General features: G+C 38.7%; 1 protein-coding gene across 1 annotated transcript; it reads right to left on the bottom strand.

Annotated features, from left to right (window-relative positions):
• Positions 1-738: 738 nt before the first annotated feature.
• LOC114311598 (UPF0481 protein At3g47200-like) lies at positions 739-1716 on the bottom strand. Its single transcript, XM_028257725.2, has one exon. The coding sequence runs from the start codon at positions 1714-1716 to the stop codon at positions 739-741; it is 978 nt and encodes a 325-aa protein (XP_028113526.2).
• Between the last annotated feature and the right edge of the window lie 23865 nt (positions 1717-25581).

The following is a 25581-nucleotide window of genomic DNA, read 5'->3' as shown; positions in this document are numbered from 1 at the left end:
AAATTAAATTTTTGCCGACCAAACTTTTGGTCGCCAAAGATAAAAAATAAATTTTTATTTTTCATTCAACGACTAGATTATTTTAGTTGCCAAAATTATCTATATCGCGAGTAAAATATTTTTTAGTCGCTGAAATTAAATTTTTGCCGACCAAAATTTTGGTCGCCAAAGATAAAAACTAAATTTTTATTTTTCTTTCGGTGACTAAATTATTTCAGTTGCCAAAACTATATATACACTGACAAAAAAAATTTTTAGTCATTGAAATTAAATTTTTGCAGACCAAAATTTTGGTCACTAAAGATAAAAAATAAATTTTTATTTTTCATTCAGCGACTAAATTATTTTAGTTGCCAAAACTATCTATACAGCGACTAAAATATATTTTAGGCGTTGAAATTACATTTTTGCCGACCAAAATTTTGGTCGCCAATTCCACAACTTTTGGCAACCAAAATATTTTTAGTCAGCAAAAGTGGTCGCCAAAACTGCATTTTCTTGTAGTGATAACAGAATAGAAACCATCCCACAAGGCTCCCATTATTACATAGTTTATATTATCTAAACATCATATAGGTTTTCATGATTGAAATGACAAGAAATAGGACTTGAAGCAAATCTAGGACAATTAGACAAAAGTAGGACTAGAAAATATAGTTTGCACCACAGTGAGTAAAAGCAACAAAAGAGCAACAAGAAACAAGATGAGTGTCCATGGAGTGTTGAAATATTCCCGTCTTAAGGTCGACAACCATATGTTCCATTCCAACTCTTCCTGCAATGCTTGTTCACATTGTTATAAACTTCATGGTAACCAAGAAAAGGTATCACGACATTGTTGCCGAGCTTGCTCAACATAGTGGAAACCACCGCATTGTCACCTAAAAGGTTTTGAATAATTCCATGGTGAGTCAGTATTTTGACATCTTCTGAGGAGTTCACGAGGAAATCCATGAATTTCATATACGCAGTGAAATAATTCCTTGAAGTATCATGAACATGAAGGTAATTCTCGTATGCAACTAAATTTCTATGAAAAGACTCTGTATCGTCGTCAACTTTTAAAGTTGGGATTTCAATTGTCCCGTTTACAAACTTTATGTTGAACAAACTCCCTTCCTCGACCTTCTTGAATTTGATCCCAGCTTCATGAAGCTCTGTCGCAGACTTTAGGAACTCTTTTTCTATTGGATCATTGTTTTGGGATACCATTGAATTAAATTGATAGCAATAACAATAATGCAACAGGCCTAGAAGATGTTTGATTTCAAGTATCTCTAGATCTCCAAAAGGAGGTTCTAAAAGTTCACATGGTGTTGCACCATTGAAAAATTCATGGGACATGTAAACGAAGCTATTTAGTGAAGCTGCAGGATTTTTGGGCATGTTGAACAACTTCACGAGGACAAAGAATGGAAGTTGATATTCAAATAACATTAAATCACGCCTTATGCTCGATTCAATATGTTCTAACTGGAAAATGGGGTCATCCTTTCCGAGTTCGACATTCCTAAACTTGTGAAATAACTGGATGATGAAGCAGCTGCCAAGAAGCATCATTTCCACAAACTCATTTGAACCAAGGCGAATGGGATCTGCATAAAAGTTGCGTGCTTCTTTTTCGGAATCTCGTATCGCCACAATGTAGTTTTCCACACAAGTTTCATTTCTTCTTTCAAGAAACTGTTGAAAGTAACGTAATTTATTATCTTCCATTGGTTTCAAATTATCCTTACCATGGTGATAAGGACCAATAGCAACTACTTCTGGTTCATAAGCTTCCTTGCTTTGATTGTGTAGTGGATCACGTACTTTAAAGATGAAACACTCAGATTAATGAATTCTCTAATCATAACATATTTCACTCTCAATGAATAATATTGATACATCTATCATGCTTTTATACAATGAACCTAACCAACTCTATAACTAATCTAACAAACTCTTGTAACTAACTCTAACAAATACAAGCTTGTAACAAACTCTAACAGATATAAAAAAATATCCTAGCTGATACAAGATAATATCTTAGCTGATGACTCAGCTAAGTTGAGCTAAGCTGCTGCTGTAAGATGAGCTAAGCTGTTGTTGTGTCTGCTGCAATCAGCTGAGCTATGATCCTCAACATTCCCCCGCAAGCTGATGGAATGAGGAACTTGTCTTTAAGATAGGAAAACCGAGAGACAGGCAAAGGCTTGGTGAAAATGTCAGCCAACTGATCAATGGTGGGAACATATTGTAATACAAGTTGTTTAGCAAGCACTCGATCTCGAGCAAAATGACAATCAACCTCTATGTGTTTAGATTTGGAATGAAAAACTGGATTAGAGGCCAGAGCGATGGCAGAAACATTGTCACACCAGAGACAAGGTGTGGTGGGAGAAACAATACAAAATTCTTGAAGCAACATGTCAAGCCAAGCCATTTCTGCAGCTGTATGAGCTAGAGATCGATATTCTGCCTCTGTGGATGAGTGAGATACTGTAGCTTGCTTTTTAGCTGACCAAGAGATGATATTAGAACCCAAAAACACACAATATCCAAATGTGGATTTTCTATCAACTGAATCCCCAGCCCAATTAGAATCTGAGTAAGCTTGAAGATCAAAGGAACTGGGTGTATATGTAAGACCATGGGATAGTGTGCCTTTAACAAATCGAAGCAACCGTTTTACACCAGCATAATCACCAACAGTAGGGTTATGCATATGTTGGCAAAGCTGATTTACTACATATGACAGATCAGGCCTAGTAATGGTTAAATATTGTAATGCCCCCAACTATACTCCTATAGACGGAGGGATTATCAAAAGGCAGGTCCGAATTAGGAGATAAACTAGGTTTCACAGAGATAGGAGAAGAACATGGTTTGCATTCCAACATACCAGCTTTAGTAAGTATGTCTTGAGCATATTTTGTTTGTGAAAGAACAGTAGTAGACCTTGATGTGTGAACTGATATGCCAAGAAAGTAGGAAATGGAGCCGAACTCTTTCATGGAAAAAAACTTGATGCATTTTAGTAACAGGATCTTGAATGTGGCTACTGTCACTACCAGTGACCAAAATGTCATCAACATACACTAGCAAGCCAAGAAAGATGAACCCAGATTGTTTAAGAAAGAGAGAAGAATCACATTTGCTGATCTTGAACCCCTGAGATAGCAAAAATGATGAAAATGTAGAATACCATGCCCTTGGTGCTTGTTTAAGTCCATACAGGGCTTTGTGAAGATGACAAACAGCTTAAGGGTGAGCAGAATGTTCAAAACCTGGAGGTTGCAACATGTAAACCTCCTCCTCAAGAACTCCATGAAGAAAAGCATTTGAAATGTCTAGCTGCATTCATTGATAACCTCCAGTTCATATTGGGCAATAGTAAAAGGATCAAATTTTGGACTGATGGATGGCTTTTTAATTCACCTTTGTCCTCTCTATATCCCATACTTCTTTTACTTGCAACTGATAAGGACTACTTTGTTCATCAATATTTGACTCATCAGAATTTGGGCACTCAGTTGTAGTGTATTATTTCATACAAGAGACCATTGAGAGCTTGGGAGGAGGACATGCACCATGATATGCTTGGAAGGTTGCAGTAGGTCCAAAGAAACAGAGATCCTGTGGAGGACAAACTGATCTAGACTCCCCTTTCATCAAGAATTTTCACTGTTAAGTCTCTTTACGATTTATTTGAGATCTCTCTTCTGGTGCCATCCTTTCTTGTGATGAATTTATGGAAGACAGTTGCACCACCGAAGATAAAAGCATTCGAATGGTTGGTGTGGTGCGATCGAATTGCAACTGCAAATCTCCTTCTTAGACGCCATATAATCCACATTCCCATCCATTGTGCATTTTATGGTAATGAAGAAGAGTCAACAGTTCATTTGCTCATTCGCTACTATTATTCCTGCAGGATTTGGTCTAAAATTGTCAATTGGTGGGGAATTTTGTGGGAAATAATAGCACTACTCCAAAAGGAAACACTTTTTCACTCAATAAAAAGGGGAAAAGTCTTCTTCCCTTCTCATGCAATTGCAAAAAATCACTTTTCCTATATATTAGGAATTAAAATACTATAATAATTTGATAAAATTAAATAATTTAAATAAATTTAAATACGTACCATTTAATCTCGCCATCACCATGAGATATTGAGAAATGGACTTCACAATTTGAAAATCCTTGCACTAGCTCTTGCCCTCATTCTCCTATTCTTTACATTAGCTTTCAATGGGGCTGACAACTGTTTGATATACATATATATAGATATATGTAAATTATATATGGATTGGAGAGGGTATCGGGTCTAAATAAAACAATCTTTGAGCTCTCCTATTGAAGAACCCAAATAACATTAAACAACTTTAACACCTTCATTCTACATGCCCACATATAAAATAATAAACGAAAAATAACCAATAAGTCCTATTTTGCTCTTAAGATTACTATAAGGGCCAATTTATTTTCAGAGGTAGGATGGAGGGGATTGATAGTGACACTACAACAAATAGCAAAAAGTCATGTTTTAGTCGGTGAAGGTTTTTAGCAACTAAAAATTTTGGTCACCAGGTTAGTCGGTGAACAATTGTCGGGGAAGGTTATTCGCTACTGAAAAAAGGGTAGTCACCAAAAGTATTAAATTGCCAACCATTTTTTTAGTCGCCAAAAAAATTAAAGTAAAATTAAATATAACATTTTCGGTGACTAAAATTTGTTGTCGGCAAAACTTGAGAATTATTTTCAACGACTAAAATTGTAGTCGCCAAATAAATTTTTTTTTATTTCATGTTATTTTTTTTAGCTACTAAATATTTTAGTTACCTAAAGTTTGATTTTTTTTCACTACTAAACTTTTGGTCGCCAAAAGTCTGATTTGTTTTTGCCTACTAAACCTTTAGTCGCCAAAAATGTTTTGTTGTTTAGGTTATTTTTGTTTAGCTACTAAATAATTTAGTCACCTAATATTTGATTTTTTTTCGGCTATTAAACTTTTAGTAGCCTAAAGTCTGACTTGATTTTACCTACTAAATCTTTAGTCGCCAAATTTTTTTTGTTGTTTGTTTGCAATTTTGTAGCTACTAAACATTTTAGTCGCCTAAAGTGTGATTTGTTTTTCGGCTACTAAACTTTTAGTCGTCAAAAAAAAAAAAAGATTTCAATTTTTTTAGCTACTAACTATTTAGTCGCTAAATTATATACTTCCCTTTGCCACACGAATATTTTAGTCGCCAAAAACATAATTTTGTATTTTTTTCTCCAAATTCTAATTTGTTTACAACATGTACTACGTATATGAACAAAGCATACATGTATTATTAATCATTTCAAAATATATCTATATCCATTTCACTTCCAACCATCCAAAAATGTATAACTTTAAAAGTATAATTCCATACAAACCATAGTCCAAACTGAAATAATAATTCCACACAAAACATAACAATTAAGTTAAGAAAATCAAGCCCTTTGTGTACAAAAAATGTATGTACTACCATGCGAAATGGCCATTTGTCGTGGTATAAACAACCATCATAATCTGCACCACAACAAAAATACACAAAAAAGGAATATCCACAAGTCCATTCCAAAAGCCATCTAAAAAAAACAAAATTTGCACACATTAGTATTGAGAAATGCATGCTTCAATGTATGTATCTATCTATTCATGTTTTTTTAAAACTACATAGTAATGCATTACTAATAGCTGTTTGGTGTTGACTGTGATCTGTCCCTTGTGCAGTTTTTTGGGTTTTTAATTTTTTTACTTTCAATCCAGTTCCATGAACTGTAGAAGACATATTCATGGAGATGCTACTTGATTGTTCCATCACTTTCCTCTTCTTCTCAAGGAAAACATCTTCAGTATTTGTTGATGTGGCCATATCAAGAAAAACATGTACTGTATTCATGTAGTTGGACTGAAAAGTACATGGAAGAATTTTAGAATTACTTCCTTGATGGAATGCTATTATTATGGAATGCTATTTTCAATTGAAAAGTATATATTGTGGAATGCTATTTTCATGTGAAAAGAAAAACAAGTATTGATTGTTCCATCAATTTCAAAATTTTAGAGAAGTATATATTGTGGAATGCTATTTTCATGTGAATCATTAATTTCTATAGAATTAGATGCAAACCGGATGAAACAATGTTTGGTGGTTGATTTTTTGCCTTGTTTGGGGTTGTTGGTGTTCTCTTGCTGGTTCTTTCATTTCAATGTTTCCAATTCAACAGAAATGCTTGTAGTTGGCCAAGAAATAAGAGAATGGGAAAATATATCCTCTCCAAATGGGTATTTTCAACTAGGCTTCTTCAGCAGCCCTAGTGGATCCACCAACCGCTACTTGGGAATTCAAGTCAACACAACACTATTTGGAAGCAAGACGGTGGTATTGCTTGCCAATAGAGACAATCCATTGACAGATAGCTCTAGAGTACAAAAGATAACTCAAGAGCGGTAGCTGATGATCAATGACAGCAGAGGGATTGCCATCACTCTCAACTTTGAACAATCTTCTAGTATTAACATCAACGCAACATCGGTTTATCGCTTCATGGTCAACATTAGAGGATCCGGATCTGGGGGGTTTCACTCTAGGTATTGATCTAAACAACACAAAACCACTTATAACTTGGAAAAGATCGAGAAGAGTTGTTCATTGCAGAAGTGGAATGTGGAATGGGTACAATTTTAGTTTACTTAATAAGGATGATTATGCTTTGTTTAATATCGATAATTCATTCAAATTCAGTTACTTCTCGAATGAGAATGAGAGTGAGAGTTATTTCCCTTAGAACGACATTGATACATATAATTTGATTTGGTTAGATTCTTCTAGAGTGCTTTATTTCTATGACTATACTTTTTATTGCAACATAATGGTCAATTGTGATCCTGACCAAGGATATTTGAAATCTAGGGGTTGTGTAAACTATAACGCATCCACATGTATAGGTGGAGATGTGTTCAAGGAGACGAGAAAATCAATGGAGCTAGTTTTTCCTAAACAAACTTGATTTATCTTCTAACTTGCTTAATGGTCTATCAAAGAAAAAATAAAAAATAAAAACTAACTTAGCCATAATAGCCATACATTGGTTTGGGGGTTGTTTTGCATTTTTGCCTCTCGAAAGCCCTTTTTCGACTGAGTTCAAGGCGTTTTTGGCTATAACTGTCAAACTACACATGTGAATTACATGCCGTCTGTAACGCCCTCAAAATTAACCCATTATATATCATTGACATGCATTATTTAAAGAAGACAATTTATTAATTCATTCATCAGAGTATTACTAAATAAAGCATTACATGTAACATCGAATAAAATGCCCTACAGGCTTACATCTTTCCAAGCCAACACTTGGATTCAAAAATATAAGTTCTAATCTCAATACAAGAAAAGCCCTAGGCTTGAATGTTTACATGTACTAATAAATAACAACTATTAACTAAAGGTATTCTTCTTCAATCCAGAAGCCAAACCCTCCCAAGCTAAGTCCTTGGAGGTAGTTTATCACCTGAACCTGAAAATGATGTTCCCATAAAGGGTGAGCCACAGCCCAGTAGAAATATACTAAACCACATATAAGCAATGAATAAAGTAATAGCATTCAATAGATGGTCAACCAAAATAATCAATTACTTCATTTTACAGTCTCATGACACTATTGCCAAAGATACGTTTTACTTTCCAATTTTATCAACATGGCTCAGAACCTGGCCAAACTTACAACAGTGAATCACATATATCATATTCACATTCTTCCAATATCAACAACAAATGAGACTCAAGCTCAAATCAAACACTTCATACTTCCAGATTGATACACATTTTAGTGCTGTATCAATAAAACACTTCTATATAAATAAGCATACACAAAAGTGATGCTAATGGAGTCCATCCCCTATCTCCTCCCAAACAAAATCCGGTTTAGAGGTCCATCCCCTATCTTCCCCTAAACCGTGGAGTACATCCCCTATCTCCTCCCACACACAAAACAATGTATGCAAATGCAATGCTCAATCAATACACGTATTTTCTGTATCAATGCCATAGTCAAAATTAATGACTTAAACCAATATGATTAGTTTCAGTTATTCCTAATCCACATGCAATGTCTACAACAATCACGACTATCCTCCACCGATAGCCCAAAACAATTATTTCTAAACTGAAAATAACTATATCAACAATTAAATAGACAAATGATTCCAACTACCCAATTACGCTATTTAATCAATGAATTCCCCAATTCCATGAATTTAACCATCTTTTCCCAATTCCATGAATTACTTATACAAATTAATTCAATAACACAACTAGGGTTTTTCCCAAAATTTACCAAAGTATCCCCAACATATCAAATTACCAAAGCTTAGAACAAAACCTATAAAATGGAGTAGGAAATCCCTACCTCAAAGAAAACAACTCAAATGGTGAAGAAAGAGATGAGTGCCCAAATACCAAAGTGCTCCAAATCGCCAAATGCTTAGATTAAATGGAAGCCCTTGCCTCACTCTATCTTTTTAATGAAGGATCTAGGGTAGAAACACTCCCTAAGTGGATCAAATCTAAGAGAGAAGGTGAGTAGGGAGAGAGAGAGGTCGGACCTAGGGTTTGGAATCAAAAGAAGATCAAAAGGACTGATCAAAACCCGCTGCTGTGTATATAAACTGGACAGGCTCGCTCGAGCGAAGACATGGTCGCTCGAGCGACCAGACACAAAGAAACTATGCTCGAGCCAAGGAAACCTTGCTCGAGCCAACAACCCAAAAGCTCGGTCGAGCGAAAGAAAGCTCGGTCGAGCGAAGAACTCCAACCCTCAGGTCTGTAACCAGACACACGCTCGAGCGAAGGAACTATTGCTCGAGCGAAGAACGAACTAACTCGCTCGAGCAAAGAAAAGCTCGCTCGAGCCAAGAATGCATAGCTACAGGTCCAAAATCAGACGCAACCTCTCGTTCGAGCGAACAACTCCTCGCTCGAGCGAAGAACCAAAAACCTGGACAGCAACACTTGGTTTCTAAACCCAACCAACCTGAAACAAACCTGCCCAACACATCCTATAATTCCAAATGAGAAAATAAGGGACAACAACAACAATTATACAATGACAGAATCTACGGAACCTAAGTCCGGATACAATAATCAAATGGGAAAAGATCGGGGTCGCTATAACCTCCCCCCCTTCAAAGAATTTCGTCCCCGAAATTAAGCATAAGTTTTTGAAAACAAAATTTTTTTTTTACAATTCATTAGTAAACATCTTGACCCAAAACTGGTCATTTCATATCTTTATCAAGAGGCATCTCATATTAAATATATAACACAACATATGTCTCAACCTGTATACAAATGCATTATTCCTTTCAATGTTAACAATCCCCATATCATATTTAATTACATGATATATATAACACACTCCGCAATGTAATCAACATATGCAATGCCATACTAAACTTCTGTAATGAAGCAAGTTTCAAGATACACCCCTTTACCAAAACATACTCAACGTTTTACAACTTAAGACATATGTAAAGCTCTTAAGTTCAACAATATTACAAAATCTAAATATAAGATTACAAATGAATAAACATGTCCGGGTATTTTTCGCGGACTTCCAATTCACGCTCCCAAGTGGCTTCCTCCACTCCATGATGTTTCCACAAAACTTTTTACCAAAGGGATGGTCTTGCCTCGCAAAACTTGATCCCGCCTATCCAATACCCGAACCGGTCTCTCCTCATACGAGACATCCTCATCAACCACTAAATCGGTCCAATCCAACACATGTGATGGATCCGGCTCATACTTCCGAAGCATACTCACATGAAACACGTCAAGTACTCCGGACAACTGCGGCGGCAAAGCTAAACGATAAGCAGCCTCGCCAATCCTCTCAAGGATCTCAAACGGACCAATGAACCGAGGGGACAACTTCCCACTCTTCCCAAACCTCATCAAACCCCGTCTAGGTGATATCTTCAGAAAGACATGATCACCCACCGCAAACACCAAGGGTCTCCTCCTACGGTCGGCATAAGATTTCTGACGACTCTGTGCTGTAACAAGCCTCTTACGGATAAGCTCAACTTTCTCCGTCGTTTCCCTCACCAGCTCCGGATCCAACAGAGGTGCATCACCCACCTCAGCCCAACAAACAGGAGATCTACACGGTCGGCCATACAAGGCCTCAAATGGTGCCATACCGATACTAGACTGGAAACTGTTGTTGTAGGCAAACTATACCAACGGCAAGTGCCTCTCCCACGATCCACTAAAGTCTAGAACACAACCCCGAAGCATATCCTCAAGTATTTGAATAGTACGCTCGGACTGTCCGTCAGTCTGAGGATGATAAGCCGTGCTAAAGGTCAACTTAGTGCCTAAGGCACTCTGCAAACTCTGCCACAACCTGGCAGTAAAACGAGGATCTCTATCTGAGACAATCGTCACTGGAACCCCGTGTAACCTCACTATGTCCCGAATGTACAAGTCGGCAAGATGATCTACCGAATCTCTCACGCGCCTAGGAATGAAGTGCGCCGACTTAGTCAACCGGTCTACAACCACCCAAATAGCATCACTACCCCGCTGAGTCCTCGGAAGACCCACAACGAAGTCCATAGTGACGTGTTCCCACTTCCACTCAGCAATAGGCAAGGGTTACAACAAACCCGCTGGCCTCTGGTGTTCAGCCTTCACTTGCTGACAAGTAAGGCACTTAGACACAAAAGCTGCCACATCTCTCTTCATACCCCGCCACCAGAACTGGCGACCCAAATCCCGATACATCTTAGTGCCCCCCGGATGCACCGCAAGACGTGAATGATGAAACTCTCGGAGTACCTCCTCTCGGCAAGACTCCGGCACAAACAGACGGTCTCGGTATCTCACACTCAGGTCGGAATATACCGTCAAATCCTTCTCAACCTTTCCACCGGAAATCTTCTCACGAAGAGATTCTACCTCAAAGTCACCTCTCTGAGCCTCTAACACTCGAGTCACAAGTGTAGGCCGTGCAATAACAGAAAACAAGGCCGCAGCCTCAACGGATTCACCCAGAAGTAAATCAAACTCCCCAAGTGCACCCAACATCTCCCATTCTCGGATGGCTATACTAGCTATGACACCAACAGGTTTTCTACTAAGGGCATCGGCCACCACATTGGCCTTTCCCGGATGATAATGCAACTCAAAGTCATAATCTTCTATGAACTCCATCCACCTCCTCTGCCTCAAATTCAAATCTTTCTGTGTAAACAAATATTTCAGACTCTTATGATCCGAGAATACCTCAAATTTCTCACCATAAAGATAATGCCTCCAAATCTTCAAGGCAAATATCACAGCTGCTAACTCTAGATCATGCGTAGGGTAATTCTGCTCGTGAATTTTCAACTAACGTGAGCCATAGGCAACTACTTTCCCCTCTTGCATTAACACACAACCCAGACCCTCTCGTGAGGCGTCACAATAGACTGTATAACCCAACCCTCTCTCTGGAATAATCAATACTGGAGCGGTGGTCAGTCTAACTTTCAACTCCTGAAACGACTTTTCACAAGTCTCACTCCAAACAAATTTGACTCCCTTCCGAGTCAATCTAGTTAAAGGCGAAGCTAATCTGGAGAAATCTTTCACAAACCGACGGTAATACCCAGCTAATCCCAGAAAACTACGGATCTCAAATACACTCTTAGGCTGTGCCCAATCTTGCACTGCCTCCACCTTAGATGTATCAACAGACACTCCTTCCCCGGATACCACGTGGCCTAAGAATTTGACTTCCCTCAGCCAGAACTCACACTTCCCAAATTTGGCATACAGCCTATGGACTCTAAGTAACTCAAGCACCACCCTCAAGTGTGACTCATGCTCCTTCTCAGAAGGCGAATAGATAAGGATGTCGTCCACAAAAACTACTACAAACCGATCCAAGAATTCCCGGAAGATCCGGTTCATCAAGTCCATAAAGACTGCCGGTGCATTGGTGAGTCCAAATGGCATCACCAGAAACTCATAATGGCCATACCGCGTACGGAATGCCGTCTTCGGAATATCCTCCTCTCTGACCCTCAACTGGTGGTAACCTGATCTCAAGTCTATCTTAGAGAAACAATGGGAACCCTTCAACTGGTCAAACAGATCATCTATACGAGGCATAGGGTAGTTATTCTTAACCGTAGCCCGATTCAATTTTCGGTAATCTATACACAGTCTCAAAGCACCACCTTTCTTTTTGACAAAGAGGGCTGGTGCTCCCCACGGCGAAACACTAGGACGTATAAAACCCTTGTCTAGCAACTCCTGGAGCTGAATCTTCAACTCAACTAACTCGGCTGGGGCAAAACGATAAGGTGCCATAGAAATCGGCGCCGTGCCGGGCACCAGGTCAATAGAGAACTCAATCTCTCGATGCGGTGGCAAACCAACAAGATCCTCGGGAAAGACGTCCGAGTACTCACAAACCACCCTTGGCAACACAATCTGAGTCTCAACATCCTCACTAATCGAAAGGTTAGCAAGTAGACCACTAAGCTCACTCCGTCCTCGCGGAACATACCCCGGTGGCAACACATCACCAACCCGGTCCCCCAGAAAATGAAAATACTCTCCGCTCACGGTACAACAAGTGACCCTCTGGCGGTAGCAATCAATAACTGCCCGGTATGACGATAACCAGTCCATACCCAAAATAACATCGAAACCCCTCATAGGCATAACTACAAAGGAAAATGGGATTCTATGATAATCAACCTCTATATCACAACCCCTAACACCTTGTTTCAAGATCAATTCACCCCCAAGAGGTGACACTACACAAATAGGAGATGCTAACTGTGCTAACTCCAACTCCAAAACAGATGCAAATGCAGCAGACACAAAGGAATGAGATGCACCCATATCAATCAAAACATTAGCAACCGAGTTGCAAAACAAGAAGGTACCTCTCACAACTGATGGTGCTGGCACAAGATCCTGCGCGGTAACAGCATACACGCGCCCAGACGACCTCTGATCACCTTGCTCAATCCTAGGAGCATAAGATTGCTGCACCGACTGAGACGATGAAGCCCCCCCCCCTGATTGGCCCTCGAGGCCTGACCCGACTGAGCTGGCTGCTGACCCTGAATCGGCCTCAAACCAGATGCACCTGATGTGCCACCCAACTGCGGGCAATACCTCTTCATATGCCCTGGCTGACCACACTGATAACACGAGAGTGGCTGACCTCTACCCTGACTCTGGCTCTGAGATCGAGCCGAAGAAGATGCTGCTCTCTGAACTCCTCCCCTCTGAGGACAAACTGGAGACTTGTGGCCCAGCTGGCCACACTTGAAACAGGTAATATCTCCCTGACTGCCTTTCCCCGAACTACCACTCGGTACAGGAAAAGTCGATCTGGAAAAGCTACCCTGAGACTGCTGGGGATTAAAACCCTTCTGTCTCCTACCATCATTCTGACCATCCTGACTCCTCTTGGAGCCCTTCTGCCCTTCCTCCTCCTCCTGCATCATGATTTCCATGTGGGCTGCAGCATCAACCATACGCCCATAATCCCGAATCATAGTTCCCCCAACTCTCAGCTTGAGGCCACGCCTCAACTTCTTCTCAAACTCAATACAACGGCGTTCCTCAGACGCCACCAACTCAGGTGCAAACCTGGACAAACTAGTGAATACAGCCTCAAATTCGGCCACTGAAGAACTCGCCTGCTTAAGCTGACACAACTGGTCTCGCAGCTTCTCCCTGACTGTTGAAGATAAGAACTTCTCCTGGAAAGCATTCACAAAAGCCTCCCACGTACCTCCTATACGCCCCTTAGTAAACTTCCACCACTGACCTGCATCCCCCTTCAACTGGAAAGATGCCAAGGTCACTCTCAACCCCTCGTCTTCGATGCCAAGCATCTCAAACGTCTTCGTTGTCTGTTCGAGCCATTCATCTGCCTTAAGCGGCTCTTTAGGATCACCCACAAATTCATCCGGATTAGACCGGAAGAACTCCCTCTTTAGAAAGGAAGGTCCTGCATCAGCAGCAACAACCTGAGCTTGATTCGCAGCTCTGAGAATGCCTACCGACTCCCTGAATGCCCCTGCTATCTCTCGGGCTAGAGCGCCCATAGCCTGCTGGCCTACTGGCTCGGCCACATTGGCCTGGCCAATTCCCTCCTGAACCGCCGGAATCTCCTCTGTCACAGGCACCTCCTGCCTACCCGGCCTACCACGCCTACCGCGTCCTCGTCCTCGTCCTGACATCCTAATAAAGGAAACAGAGACATTAGCACATTAATAAATGTGCCGAAGCTAAACACTCGCGTCCTAATGCAATGGACAACAATAATACATTCCACGTAAGCACATAATCACATAAGCACCTACGAATTTCATTCCCGGATAATGATAGTCCCAATGCGTTACTATAGTTCCGGTTGGAAGCAGCAGTGATCAAGTGCCTTTCCAACAAGACTACAAGAAACTCAAGGGTCCAATCAACATCCTAGAAACTACATTCCATACCCACATAATCACATAAACATGTTATCACATAAGCATATAACATTACACTAAGTCTCTATCAAACGAGACGAACCCAATGTGATACTAATCACTTCCCACGTACCCAAAGTATTCAAACCCGGTACGCTCTGATACCAAGTTGTAACGCCCTCAAAATTAACCCATTATATATCATTGACATGCTTTATTTAAAGAAGACAATTTATTAATTCATTCATCAGAGTATTACTAAATAAAGCATTACATGTAACATCGAATAAAATGCCCTACAGGCTTACATCTTTCCAAGTCAACACTTGGATTCAAAAATATAAGTTCTAATCTCAATACAAGAAAAGCCCTAGGCTTGAATGTTTACATGTACTAATAAATAACAACTATTAACTAAAGGTATTCTTCTTCAATCCAGAAGCCAAACCCTCCCAAGCTAAGTCCTTGGAGGTAGTTTATCACCTGAACCTGAAAATGATGTTCCCATAAAGGGTGAGCCACAGCCCAGTAGAAATATACTAAACCACATATAAGCAATGAATAAAGCAATAGCATTCAACAGATGGTCAACCAAAATAATCAATTACTTCATTTTACAGTCTCATGACACTATTGCCAAAGATACGTTTTACTTTCCAATTTTATCAACATGGCTCAGAACCTGGCCAAACTTACAACAGTGAATCACATATATCATATTCACATTCTTCCAATATCAACAACAAATGAGACTCAAGCTCAAGTCAAACACTTCATACTTCCAGATTGATACACATTTTAGTGCTGTATCAATAAAACACTTCTATATAAATAAGCATACACAAAAGTGATGCTAATGGAGTCCATCCCCTATCTCCTCCCAAACAAAATCCGGTTTAGAGGTCCATCCCCTATCTTCCCCTAAACCGTGGAGTACATCCCCTATCTCCTCCCACACACAAAACAATGTATGCAAATGCAATGCTCAATCAATACACGTATTTTCTGTATCAATGCCATAGTCAAAATTAATGACTTAACCAATATGATTAGTTTCAGTTATTCCTAATCCACATGCAATGTCTACAACAATCACGACTATCCTCCACCGATAGCCCAAAACAGTTATTTCTAAACTGAAAATAACTATATCAACAATTAAATAGACAAATGATTCCAACTACCCAATTACGCTATTTAATCAATGAATTCCCCAATTCCATGAATTTAACCATCTTTTCCCAATTCCATGAATTACTTATACAAATTAATTCAATAACACAACTAGGGTTTTTCCCAAAATTTACCAAAGTATCCCCAACATATCAAATTACCAAAGCTTAGAACAAAACCTATAAAATGGAGTAGGAAATCCCTACCTCAAAGAAAACAACTCAAATGGTGAAGAAAGAGATGAGTGCCCAAATACCAAAGTGCTCCAAATCGCCAAATGCTCGGATTAAATGGAAGCCCTTGCCTCACTCTATCTTTTTAATAAAGGATCTAGGGTAGAAACACTCCCTAAGTGGATCAAATCTAAGAGAGAAGGTGAGTAGGGAGAGAGAGAGGTCGGACCTAGGGTTTGGAATCAAAAGAAGATCAAAAGGACTGATCAAAACCCGCTGCTGTGTATATAAACTGGACAGGCTCGCTCGAGCGAAGACATGGTCGCTCGAGCGACCAGACACAAAGAAACTACGCTCGAGCCAAGGAAACCTTGCTCGAGCCAACAACCCAAAAGCTCGCTCGAGCGAAAGAAAGCTCGGTCGAGCGAAGAACTCAAACCCTCAGGTCTGTAACCAGACACACGCTCGAGCGAAGGAACTATTGCTCGAGCGAAGAACGAACTAACTCGCTCGAGCGAAGAAAAGCTCGCTCGAGCCAAGAATGCACAGCTACAGGTCCAAAATCAGACGCAACCTCTCGCTCGAGCGAACAACTCCTCGCTCGAGCGAAGAACCAAAAACCTGGACAGCAACACTTGGTTTCTAAACCCAACCAACCTGAAACAAACCTGCCCAACACATCCTATAATTCCAAATGAGAAAATAAGGGACAACAACAACAATTATACAATGACAGAATCTACGGAACCTAAGTCCGGATACAATAATCAAATGGGAAAAGACCGGGGTCGCTATACCGTCTATGGCCACATATCCTATTTGTCATGAGGATGTTGCCCGTAATATCCATACATTCGTTCGGGGGCTATTTTGCATTCCCTTCCCCTCGAAAGCCCTTTTTGGAGTAAGTTTAAGATGTTTTCGGCTCTAACTCGGAAACTATGTGTTCAAATTACATGCCATATGTGGCCACAACTCCTATTTGATACAAGGATGCTGCCCATGATAGCCATACATTAGTTTAGGGGCTGTTTTGTATTTTCACCCTCCGAAAGCCCTTTTTCGACTAAGTTCAAGGCATTTTCAGCTATAACTCTCAAACTACGCGTGCGAATTACATGCCGTCTATGGCCACAAGTCCTATTTTTCATGATGATGCTGTCCGTGATAGCCATACATTGGTTCAGGGGCTATTTTACATTTCCTCCCTTCGAAAGCCCTTTTTCGAATAAGTACAAGGTATTTTCGACTCTAACTCTCAAACTACATTAGTGAATTACATGCTGTCTATGGCCATAGGTCCTATTTATCATGAGGATGCTACCCGTGATAGCCATACATTGGTTCGAGGGCTGTTTTGCATTTTCACCTCGTGAAAGCCCTTTTTGAACTAAGTTTGAGGCGTTTTCAGCTCTAACTCTCAAACTACGCATGCGAATTACATGTCGTCTATGGCCACATGTCCTATTTGTCATGAGGATGTTGCCCATAACATCCATACATTGGTTCGAGAGCTGTTTTACATTTCGCCCACCGAAAACCCTTTTTGGACTAAGTTTAAGGCATTTTCGGCTCTCACTCTCAAACTACGCATGCGAATTACATGCTGTCTATGGCCACAGGTCCTATATGTCTTGAAGATATTGCCTGTGACAGCCATACATTGGTTCAAGGGCTGTTTTACATTTTCGTCCCTCTGAAAGCCCTTTTTCGACTAAGTTTAAGACGTTTTCGGTTCTAACTCTCAAACTATGTGTGCGAATTACATGTCGTCTATGGCCACAAGTCCTATTTGTTATGAGGATGCTTCTTGTAACATCTATACGTTGGTTCAAGGGCTGTTTTGCATTTTCGCCCCTCAAAAGCCTTTTTTAGACTAAGTTTAAGGCATTTTCGGCTCTAATTCTCAAACTACGCATGCAAATTGCATGCCGTCTATGGCCACAGGTTGTATTTGTCACGAGGATTCTACTCGTGGTAGCCACACATTGGTTTAGGGGCTATTTGGCATTTTTCGTCCCCCTGAAAGCCTTTTTTTGACTAAGTTTTAGGCGTTTTCGGCTCTAACTCTCAACCTACACGTGCTAATTACGTGCTGTCTATTGGCATATGTACTATTTGTCACTACAAAGGTGGCCATGGCATCCATATGATGGTGAAGGACTGTTTTGCATTTTCACCCCCCGAAACGCCCTGCTTCGACTGCGTTTAACCCGTTTTCAAGCTCTAACTCTCAGCCAAAGCAAGTTTGAAAGTGGGTTAGATTATTTTTATTTTGCTGTTTTGAACTTAAATGAATGTATGTTGTTCCTAGTCTGCAAAACAGGTTGGAAGGAAATTGATTTACATTAGTAATCTTTTAGTGTCATATGAATTATATTCTTTTTACCAAATAGTAGGATGACCATCTGAACCTTGCAAGAGGGTTATGAGCCATAAAACCATGTTGTTAAGAAGATTGAGTTGTTATTGTTGTGCCTTCCTTGTTTTTTTTCCTTCTTTGACTTGTTTCATCATCTCGGCTCTCTCCCTTATAAGATTTTCACGATCTCTTTGGCGCCCATTTTTCTCTCCCATGAGCTCTTCGTGATCCCTTTGTCACTTTTCATGAAGAATCTCCATCTCAGCTCTCATTGCCTCGATATGTTTATCATGAGCTCGTGATGCACTATCTGATGTGGAAGAGGGTTGTGGGCCTATGCCAAATCCACACAAGTAAATTTTATTTATTTTTAATTTTTTTGTCTAGGCACTTGCCTTGACATTTCCTCCTGGGTCAATGGTGTCCCCACTTTGGTGGCTGCCACTTGTAAATTCACCATCTCATCCTGTCATTTAAAAAAAAAAAAAAGACTATTAAACTGAAGAAAAAATAACGAAGGAATTTTGTCCACCTTACTAAGGAATATTAAATACAATTAGCGTCAATGTTCAATACTTACATGTAGCTCAACACATTTGGGATGAATCCAGTCATTAGTCTTCTTCGACTTATACGATTTCGAATAAAATTCAGGAAAATCTAGCTCTCCATTCTCATCTACCTGTTTATTTCAAATAACAAAAATGAAGAATTGCACAAAATGTAAGAGAAAATTGAAACATGGAAAGTGATTTCTATATGTTGAGATGAACAACTTCTCACCATAATCAACATTCTATTGGAAACGATCGAGATCCACTTGTATGATTATATGGTAGCATACTCCTGTTTGCTTTACCAGCTTTCGATCATTTCTAACCAAAAAACAAATATATATATATTCAACAATTATTACATATCAAGGCATAATACAATATCAAATCAATAGAGTCATTTATATTCATTTGTTGCCGAATGAGATTCATCTTTCCAAGCGACATCAATCATATGTTTCCTATAACGATTCTGGTTTAGACCCGACTCATTTATTTTTGGATTCAGGATTCGTTGTCTTGATGGTGGTTTATGTTTTATTTCATCTTATTCTTTGTTAAGTTTGGTTATTAGAGTGTTTTCGTTGCGTTTGGAACATGTTCGGAGTCTGTTTTTCAAAGTCGTCCTTGCCCAAATTTTAGTTAGTGAACTCGAGTGGTCCTTTGGTTGATCGAGCAGTCTTTGTGAACTTCCAGTATATTTGCATGTAACGCCCTCAAAATTAACCCATTATATATCATTGACATGCATTATTTAAAGAAGACAATTTATTAATTCATTCATCAGAGTATTACCAAATAAAGTATTACATGCATCATCGAATAAAATGCCCTACAGGCTTACATCTTTCCAAGCCAGTACTTGGTAACTCAATACAAGAAAAAGCCCAAGGCTTGAATGTTTACATGTACTAATAATTAAAGACAATTAACTAAAAGTAGTCTTCTTCAACCCAGAAGCCAAACCCTCCCAAACTAAGTCCTTGGAGGTAGTTTATCACCTGAACCTGAAAATGATGTTCCCATAAAGGGTGAGCCACAGCCCAGTAGAAATATACTAAACCACATACAAGCAATGAATAAAGTAATAGCATTCAACAGATGGTTAACCAAGATAATCAATTACTTCATTTTACAGTCTCATGACACTATTGTCTAAGATACGTTTTACTTTCCAATTTTATCGACGTGGCTCAGAACCTGGCCAAACTTGCAACAGTGAATCACATATATAATCTTCACATCCTTCCAATATCAACAAACAAATGAGACTCAAGCTCAAATCAAACACTTCATACTTCCAGATTGATACACATTTTAGTGCTGTATCAATAAAACACTTCTATATAAATAAGCACACATAAAAGTGATGCTAATGGAGTCCATCCCCTATCTCCTCCCAAACAAAATCCGGTTTAGAGGTCCATCCCCTATCTTCCCCTAAACCGTGGAGTACATCCCCTATCTCCTCCCACACACAAAACAATGTATGCAAATGCAATGCTCAATCAATACACGTATTTTCTGTATCAATTCCATAGTCAAAATTAATGACTTAACCAATATGATTAGTTTCAGTTATTCCTAATCCACATGCAATGTCTACAACAATCACGACTATCCTCCACCGATAGCCCAAAACAGTTATTTCTAAACTGAAAATAACTATATCAACAATTCAATAGACAAATGATACCAATTACCCAGTTACGCCATTTAATCAATGAATTCCCCAATTCCATGAATTTAACCCTCTTTTCCCAATTCCTTGAATTACTTATACAAATTAATTCAATAATACAACTAGGGTTTTTCCCAAAATTTACCAAAGTATCCCCAACATGTTAAAATACCAAAACTTAGAACAAAACCTATAAAATGGAGTAGGAAATCCCTACCTCAAAGAAAACAACTCAAATGGTGCAGAAAGAGATGAGTGCCCAAATACCAAAGTGCTCCAAATCGCCAAATGCTCAGATTAAATGGAAGCCCTTACCTCACTCTATCTTTTTAATGAAGGATCTAGGGTAGAAACACTCCCTAAATGGATCAAATCTAAGAGAGAAGGTGAGTAGGGAGAGAGAGAAGTCGGACCTAGGGTTTGGAATCAAAAAGAAGATGAAAAGGACTGATCAAAACCCGCTGCTGTAAATATATACTGGACAGGCTCGCTCGAGCGACCAGACACAGAGAAACTACGCTCGAGCCAAGGAAGCCTTGCTCGAGCCAACAACCCAAAAGCTCGCTCGAGCGAAAGAAAGCTCGATCGAGCGAAGAACTCAAACCCTCAGGTCTGTAAACAGACACACGCTCGAGCGAAGAAACTATAGCTCGAGCGAAAGATGAACTAACTCGCTCGAGCGAAGAAAAGCTCGCTCGAGCCAAGAATGCAAAGCTACAGGTCCATACAGGACGCCAACTCTCGCTCGAGCGACCCAAACCCCAGCTCGAGCGAAGAACCAAAACGACATCTCGCTCGAGCGACCAACGCCTCGCTCGAGCGAAACACGAAAAACCTGGACAGCAACACTTGGTTTCTAAACCCAACCAACCTGAAACAAACCTGCCCAACACATCCTATAATTCCAAAAGAGAAAATAAAGGACAACAACACCAATTATACAATGACAGAATCTACGGAACCTAAGTCCGGATACAATAATCAAATGGGAAAAGACCGGGGTCGCTATATTGCAGGTTTGCAAAAAGTACTGGGAGGGTAGTGTTCTTCACTCGAGCGGTGTTTCCTGCGCTTGAGCAGTCCTTCTTGAGCTCAAGTGGTTAGCTTTTGTCTGCAAAACTTCTGGGAGGGTGTCATTGTGCGCTCAAGTGATTACTTCGAGCAGTCTCACTTATTGTGTTTTGGTCTCTCGAGCGGTCTGTGCTTATATCAGTCTGTAAAAGTCATCTTCTGAGTCACTTTTTCTTATCTCTCTCTCTCTAAACATTTCAAAACCCTAAATCTAGACCTTCTCTCTTTAAAACTCATCTTCAATCTCCGTATACTCTCAATTTATTGATCTCTACACCTTTGTCTCTTTGTTAAAAAGGTAGAGCTCACCTAAAGCTTCATTCTAATCGAAACAAAGTTGGTTTCTGCTTCATCGAGATTTCTCCATGCCCTCTCTTGTCTTCTAGCCTTGAGGTAAGGATTTTTTTGCATTTTAGTATGGTTTTTAACTTAGTTATTTGTCTTTCTACACAATATCTTGATATTGGGGATTTCTTAAGGAATCTAGGGTTTTGGCTTTGAAATCAAAATAGGGGTTTTCAAGATGGTTTCTTGGAAATGATTGTGGATTTGTAAATGTAGTTGAGGGGTGATAAAATAATGGATTTTTATCGTTTGAATTGAATTAATAAAGAAATGGGATTTCATCTTGAAATGTGAACATTTGATTTTGTAAAAGGGAAATGGAAATGGTATTGGGCGTTTTATTTTTTTTTTTTTATGAAATTGGAAAGATGATGATGATGATGATGATAATGATGATGATGGTGGTGGTGTTGGATATGCATTATCAACCCCATCTTGAAATTTTGGAAAGTATATCTTTGTGGAGTTTAGCTATCTGTTTAGAGATATCTATTTTGGGCTATCGATGGAGGACAACTATGATCGTTATAGAAATTGCATGAGAATTAGGAGAATTGAAACTAATTTCTCATCTATTTGCATTGAGCATTGTTACATACTTAACAGAAAATGTATATTGTTTTGAGAAAAATGGGTGAATGCATTAGTGAATCTTGGTAGGGGTGTAGTTATAGAATTATGTTGGCCTACTTATCCTTGGTGAAAGTTCAGAAACCCACGTGGATATGTGCCGAGCCTTCGGGTTAATACCGGTAAAAATGGTAATTGGTAGTGCTTATATAGCTTACTTGCAAACATGTCCTACAGATTCCCAGTGTTATATCCATTGCCCTGTTCTCTCTTGAAAATGAAATAATTTCATGAATTGTCGTATAAACTTGGCATTGCATAGTTTTTGGAAAGAGATATAAAATATTTTGGCACGAGCATTGCATATGCATTCACCTTATAGCTTTGTTAAGATTCATACACTGTGTTAGTGTATCTCTACTAAGCTTTGGCTCACCCTATATGAAAAGTCATTTTCAAGTGCTGATGATTTTCCTCTACCAAGGCCATAGCTTGGGAGGACCTGGAGCCAAGAGCTTCTTTTTGTTATTGTCGTAACTATTTTTGTACAAGCCTAGTGCTTAAATTGTAACCAAGTATCGTCTTGGAAAGTTGTGGCCACTAGGGCATTTATATATCTGTTAAACTTCTATTTCATATCTTTAACGTGTAACACATGCTATAGATTCAGAGTTATGACTTATGAATGTATAACTGAATGTGTTACATTTTGTAAAATGGAACCCTATGAATAGAAGGCTACTTTATTTATAATTGTATTGTTATTTAACAATTGTCATGACATGAATTATGGTTATTATTTTGGGGCGTTACATTTCCAATCCTCCAAGCTCACGCCCATAGGCGGATGACTGTAGGGGTCATCAACACCCTATTTCTGAAGTTGAAGGAACTTTTGCTTTAGGTTGTATCTCCAATCCTTGTACAAGACATAGGCCTTTCTATGAATGATCTTTTGAGCTTGTTTATACTATGAAAATCCTCGCCGATATGAAACTTGTCCTACAAGCATAACAAATGAAGTATTACAATAATTAATTTCAACACGTATACTTATAGGTAATAAGGACATTTATCGCAAGATCAATAATTACTAGCACAGCTTGGACAACAACATTGTTAGTACTCTGATCAATTTTGTTCCATGACTTCATGCCTTTAAAAGGGCACAACCTCCTAATCTACAGTTCCAACTCATTCGTTGCTGGGGTGGCATTCCCTCTAGTGATTGCATTCAACAGTTGATTGACATACACATGCAATTTCTCGCATTTTTTATTGGCACTTTTTTTTTTTTTTTTGGCACTCCTTTTCCTAGTGTAGGTTCATGTACATGAGTTGACCTAGTTCACCCAGGTTAAACACAACCAAATAATCAAAACTTGCAACTACATATATTACAAATAATTGACAATCTAATTGAAATGCCAAATAACAATATTACAAATAATTGACAATTTGTAAGTACAATGATCTTACTTACGCCAACTATTTGCATCTCATTGAACAACTTAATGAACTTTAATAAATTTTGCCTCTCCGAACTATTTGGTTCTTCATCGATATGATCATCCATGAGACCACTCATGTAAATCTCTTCTAAATTAACAAACAACTCATCCAAAAAATTGTGTTTGTCTGTCATTCCAGCTCCATCTCTTTGACTATCATTGTTTTTCATAGCAGGATCATCACGACACATAGGAACATGTTCCCCATGGTGCACCCAAGTTCTATAAGAGCACACGATTCCTCTTTGAATCAAGTGCAACAATACAATTCGTCGACTAAATTTTGTGCCGTTCAAGAAATTGACACACGAACAACGAATTTGATCATGTGGGCCTAAATTCTTCGTAGCAAATTCAATAAATGACCGAACACCTTGTTGATACTCTTTACATTTCAATCTATTGTTTATCATCATCCAACTCTTTTCCATCTTTCGAACCCTACAAACCAAGCAAAGATGAACATGGGAATGGACAACACATAGCAAAATACTTAACAATCTCCAATCCACAGTATGCAAGGTTTGTTAATAGTAGAACATCCTATTTGTCCTATTCTCTATTTTACAAGCTTCTTCTGAAGTGTAGGCCAAATCATATTAGTGAACTTAGAATCAACATCGTACTCAAATGAATATATGATCACTAAATAAATCTTCAAGGTGCCAATGTGAATTAATATTAGCACTTACTTTTTTTTATCTCATGACATAATTACAAGAAAATGACAAAGTGCTACAATAAGAGAGAAAGAAAAGCATGAATAGGGATTTTCATTACAACGAATACTAAGTCATGATTATCAAATCGATCAATTTTTTTTCTTACAAACAATGGTCGCCAGATTTTTTATATAATAAAATATTCAAATTATAAAACCAAACTCATAATAGACCATACAAAGGTCTAACATTTTCTTAAATTCATTTTTGAATTCCAAAGACATAAGTGTAGAACTTAAGATTGAAACAACTGTATTTCCTCATGTTTGAGTATGCCCAGTACCTCTCTTCTAGTTCAAAAGGAAAATAAATGGAAATAATGGCTCCAACAATGATTAAGCAGTTAAAAATGAGTTGTTAACTTTTTGGGAACTATACATAGTAACAAATTTGTCTCTATGTTGAAAAGGAGCAAACATGGTTATTGGACCAAATTAACTGACCCAAAAAACATTCGTTTCCAGTAATAAATGACGACAAACTTAACACCCTTTTAATCCCATAAACACCTTTAATCTCTTAACCCTTTGTTTCTCTCTTTCATTGCATTCCGTTATGAGTTTCATCACTCCTCTCTCTACCATCTACACATCAAGATTCATGTAAGTTCTATTCTTTTTTTTTTTATGCCTTAATTTGTTTTTCATATGATTCTTATTAATGTCAAGTGAAAATGCATTTATTTGGAAGTTGAATTATGATCCAATTAAATAGAAAAGTCAAATATAAATTGTAGACCTGTATATATGAGTGTTTTTCAAGGTTTTCTTTCTATTAAATTTTGTTTTTTGGGAATGTTCTTTTTTATACTATTGCAATTATAGCATCATAGCATCAAATTCCAATTCAAATATTCAGTCATGGTTAATAAATATACAATCACATTTTACCAGCCAAACATGAAAATAAATACATGAGC

This window comes from Camellia sinensis, chromosome 7 (assembly GCF_055761805.1).
Source record: "Camellia sinensis isolate YWXY chromosome 7, ASM5576180v1, whole genome shotgun sequence".
Lineage (NCBI taxonomy): Eukaryota > Viridiplantae > Streptophyta > Magnoliopsida > Ericales > Theaceae > Camellia > Camellia sinensis.
This window is presented reverse-complemented; position numbering and strand designations above follow the sequence as displayed.